Raw genomic sequence first — 4,825 nt, 5'->3', positions numbered from 1 at the left:
ATCTCACCATACTACCCTACCTGATCTCCTCATACTGCGGTCACTGATAATTGATCAGTTAGCAGACGCGCGACCCAAGCTGATTCCTCAGTCGTACTGAACTTTATATTTGTTATTTGATCTTTTCTTGAAATTTACAATCATTAGTATTCATATCTGAACTTTTTCTATTAGAAAATATAGATAGCAAAGCATCCATATCTATTTATAGGTCATTTGATATAACACGAGAAATAGGATAAAGTAGTCGATAAATATAGGATTTGAGTGGGTAACATTCCGATCCATTAGACGTATGAGATTTTCGGGCATCGTCATGGGAATATGAAAACAAATCAAGGTTACCTAAAAGCTTGAAACAGCCTTTCTAAACAAACGCATAATTGACAGAGATTACAATCGTTTTTGGAACATCACTGACTTTATCCTACAGAACAATGCAAACAATGATTATTATTTTAGGCTCAGTATTTGATCTCGATGGAATCAATTGATTACGCCAAAGATAAAACAATAAAAAGTGCAATTTGGTAGAGGAATGTTTTAGTTGATTTTAACAAATGATTTAGTCACTTTGCCGAAATTCACTTGTCCAAATTGACAAGTGACATAGGAGATGTACTTGTCCGACCTGATTTTGCACTGGTACGGATAAGTCAGGCAAGCTTTATTGTCGAGCCCTGACTTTGACATTTTTCCTAGTGAATAATAACTGATCTGCTCATATCTGTTGAAAAATGAATTAACTTGATGAAAAAAGCCTATTTTTCTTTAAAACAAATTCATATAAACTACAACATTTAGATTTTGTATTACAACCATTTTTATTTCTGGGACAGCCGTTATTATTTTTTCGCTTCATTTTATTTCTCTGGTGCGTAACTAAAGGTAAACAAATGTAGCCAGTGATCATACTCTATTAATGATTGAACACCTTTGATTGATGTTGAGTAAGTGTACAGATGCCATTCATTGTTTGATGTTGTGCATATCTACACGGAAATTCCCTTTGGCATTTTGACTGATGCTAGTCAGTGCAGCTGTTTACACTTGATATTTCCCTGATTTGTTGTATTATAAATTAAGTAATTTCTACTTAGGTAATAGAATCCTTAATTGCAGTTAAATCTCGCTGAAACTGAATGTTACATTTCAATTAAGTGTACCAAAATTCATTTGAATATCCAAATATATGTACATGTATCTTTAATTTAATATTCTAATTTTACAGGTCAACTTAGAACTAGTTTTAAATCTAACTTTAGATGCTGGAAACTGGAAAATTTTCCAATTTGACATCTTATTTTTTGTAATTCAGTAAATTTAATCTAAAATCAAATTTTGTGTGTATTTGATCATATATAATTGGCATGCACTGTATTTCCCATAACCCATTAACTAACCTCTGCTTGTATGTTATATTGTCATCTGTTTTTCTGTGAATTGTAAAGTGGGCAGATTTTGAATAAAAACTGTATCATCTTTACATTAGCATATATCACAAATAGTTTGCAGTGTGTTAAGTAAATCTGCTTGCACTTGTATGTATGATTGCACAGTTCTATTTTGGGTTGGGGTATAATACACAATGCTTCATGTTTGCCAAACACAATACCTCCAAGCAAGGAGCTCACCATAATAGTTGCAGTAAGAAAATAAGATTGTGTCAGTCTTTAGTTAACACAAAAATTATTATTGTTACGAATCTTCAGCTTTATTATGAAGCAATAATTTGTTTTCATATCAATTCAGGGTGTGTTATTATTCACATGGCTCCAGAGAATTTTTCTTGACAAAATTTTCACTTCGTGTCTTCCAGATGAAAATGAAAAAAAAAATGAAATGAGAAAGACAAGAATGTATGTAAAATATTAAATGTGTGATGCAATACATCTATAAACCATTGATACTGTGTCTTTTGCTTCAGTGTGCACTGCTTGGTGCTTTTCACATTTTATAATTTAACTGGGTTAACTTCAAACTTAACTTATCTTCAAAAATATTTTTATTTAACAATTCATTTAATACATAATGACTGATGTTTTTGCTGCATATATCTACACACCTGGAATTTGTAATAAAGAGGAGAGAGAACCAGCAACACTGATTTCAGGAATGTTCAATTTTTCCAAAACATCAGTTGCTATGACAGTTTACTTCATCTCGTTTAAAATCCAAAGGCTTTTTTTCTTTGCAAAGTACATAACCCACGGCCATTCATCAACCTGAAAAGAGTAAAACATTTTGAGTTAAATGATGAATAATGATCTGAGCCAACATTCTTTGGCTGTTTGGTTTATCTATTCATTTATTTATTTATCTATTTATTTATTTACTTTAATTTGAATACAAAGAATCATCACTGTTAAAGTCTTAGTGAAAACTCCTGTACAAGCGGTATAGAATTTGTATGGCAATTCTATAGCATTCTATAAAATAATAATAATGTTTACTTCATATATACAGATGAGAACAGTTTCCTAATAAATCAAATTTAAATTTAAAACACAATCATTCATTAAAACTTCAGTAAAACTGAAGTTGATATCTTGCAATTTAATATGAAATCCTTGTTCACATGTCATCACAAGTTATTTAATAATTAAGATAACTTTATAAGATATTGACTTCAGTTTACATTATTTTTATAGTTTTTAATTGGGAAAAGTAATCAGGGATATTCCAGAATAAACAGTGTGAGGGGTGAGAGGCACATGTTTTGAAATTAGTTAGGTGGTGGGGTTAAATCCCCATTTTTCTAATTAATATTCCATATACTAAATGTTCCATGAATAGTGGGGTTGCTTAAAAAAATAAAGATAAATTTGTAAAAGCTCAAACAGAGATTGGAAATAATTTAACAAATGATAACTCATTTTCAGTTCAGTTAATATATTAGACAATTTGTAAAAGCTCAAACAGAAATTGGAAATAATTTAACAAATGATAACTCATTATCAGTTCAGTTCAGATATTAGACAATTTCACTCTACCTATTTGCACAGTACTTTAACTTGCCGGGTTGACAGTTTATTATGAAGACATTTGGTTGCCTTGTCAATGGAGTATGGTTACTGAGTGGTCCTTCAGCTTGGTCAAGGGGTGGCTTTCAGTCTGATGGATGGATGGCTGTTCAGTCTGATGGCTGGATGGCTGTTCAATATGATGGATGAATGGCTGTTCAATCTGATGGTTGGATGGCTGTTTAGTCTGATGACTGGATGGCTGTTCAATATGATGGATGAATGGCTGTTCAATCTGATGGAAGGGTGGCTGTTTAGTCTGATGGCTGTTCAATATGATGGATGAATGGCTGTTCAATCTGATGGTTGGGTGGCTGTTTAGTCTGATGGCTGGGTAGCTTATCAGTCTAATGGCTGTTGAGTCAGATGGATGGGTGGCTGTTCTTAGTCTGATGGAAGGGTGGCTGTGTCTTGATGGCTGTTCTGTATCATGGCTGGGTTGCTGTTCAGTCTAATGGCTGTTCAGTCAAATGGGTGGGTGGCTGTTCAGTCTAATGGCTGTTCAGTCAAATGGGTGGGTGGCTGTTCAGTCTGATCGAAGGGTAGCTGTTCAGTCTTATGGATAGGTGGCTGCTAAATCTGATGGTTGGGTGGCTATTCAGTCAGATTGTTCAGCGCCTGTTCAGTCTGATGGAAGGGTAGCTGTTCAGTCATATGGATAGGTGGCTGTTCAGTCTGATGGTTGGATGGCTGCTCTGTCTTATGGATGGGTTGCTCTTCAGTCTGATGGCTGTTCAGTCCTATGGATAGGTGGCTGTTCAGTCTGATGGTTGGATGGCTGTTCTGTCTTATATAGGGTTGCTGTTGAGTCTGATGTTTGGGTAGCTGTTCTGTCTCATGGCTTGGTTGCTGTTCAGTCTGATGGTTGGATGGCTGGTCAGTCTGATGGCTGGGTGACTGTTCAGTCTGATGAATATTCAATCAGATGGGTGGGTGGTTGTTCAGTCGGATGGCTAGATGTTTGCTTAGTCTGATGACTAGGTGGCTGTTAAATCTGACGACTGCATTGCTGTTGAGTCTGATGACTTGGTGGCTGTTCAGTCTGATGACTGGGTGGCTGTTTAGTCTGATGGCTGGGCGACTGTTCAATCTAATGGCTATTCAGTCAGATGGGTGAGTGGTTGTTCAGAATGATGACTAGGTGGCTGTTTAGTCCAATGGCTGGGTGACTCTTCAGCTTGATGGCAGTTGAGTCGGATGGCTGGATGGATGTTCGTTCTGATGGCTTGATGACTCCTCTGTCAGATGGTTCTTCATTCTGATTGATGGATGGCTGTTTAGTTTTATGGCTGGATGGCTTTTCAATCTGATGGATAGATGGTTGTTCAATCTGATGGTTGGGTGACTGTTTAGTCTGATGGCTGGATGGCTGTTCAGTTAGATGGGTGGGTGGTTGTTCAGGTTGATGGTTGGATGGCTTGTCAGTCTGAAGGCTGGGTGACTGTTCAATCAGATGGATGGGTGGCTGTTCAGTTAGATGGCTGGACAGTTTCTCAGTCTGACTGCTGTATGGCTGTTCAGTACGATGGGTGGACACCACCTCTTCAAAATCCTCTTCTGAACACCACCTCTTCCACATCATCAATGCACACTACCTCTTCCGCGTCCTATGTGGACACCGCCTCTTCCACATCCTCTTCTGGACATCATCTCTTCCACATCCTTTTTGGACACCACCTCTTCCACATCCTTTTTGGACACCACCTCTTCCACATCCTTTTTGGACACCACCTCTTCCACATTTCCTTGGGACACCACCTCTTCCACATCCTCTACTGGACACGAGCTTTTCCAAATCCTAT

General features: G+C 36.9%; 1 protein-coding gene across 1 annotated transcript; it reads right to left on the bottom strand.

Annotated features, from left to right (window-relative positions):
- Positions 1 to 4,128: 4,128 nt before the first annotated feature.
- Positions 4,129 to 4,602, bottom strand: LOC132564340 (uncharacterized). The gene has a single exon (XM_060228994.1). It carries the CDS (start codon positions 4,600 to 4,602, stop codon positions 4,129 to 4,131), a length of 474 nt encoding a protein of 157 aa, XP_060084977.1.
- Positions 4,603 to 4,825: the final 223 nt, after the last annotated feature.

The sequence above is a fragment of the Ylistrum balloti genome, unplaced genomic scaffold (genome assembly GCF_031769215.1).
Source record: "Ylistrum balloti isolate Yb309-2 unplaced genomic scaffold, AGI_CSIRO_Ybal_v1 Utg372188, whole genome shotgun sequence".
NCBI classification, from domain to species: domain Eukaryota; kingdom Metazoa; phylum Mollusca; class Bivalvia; order Pectinida; family Pectinidae; genus Ylistrum; species Ylistrum balloti.
Note: the sequence above shows the minus strand (reverse complement) of the source record. Positions and strands in the feature narration are given on the sequence as shown.

Coding starts and splice junctions, on each gene's coding strand:
- LOC132564340 (XM_060228994.1), bottom strand. CDS start 4,602: ATGTGGAAGAGGTGGTGTTCAGAAGAGGATTTTGAAGAGGTGGTGTCC.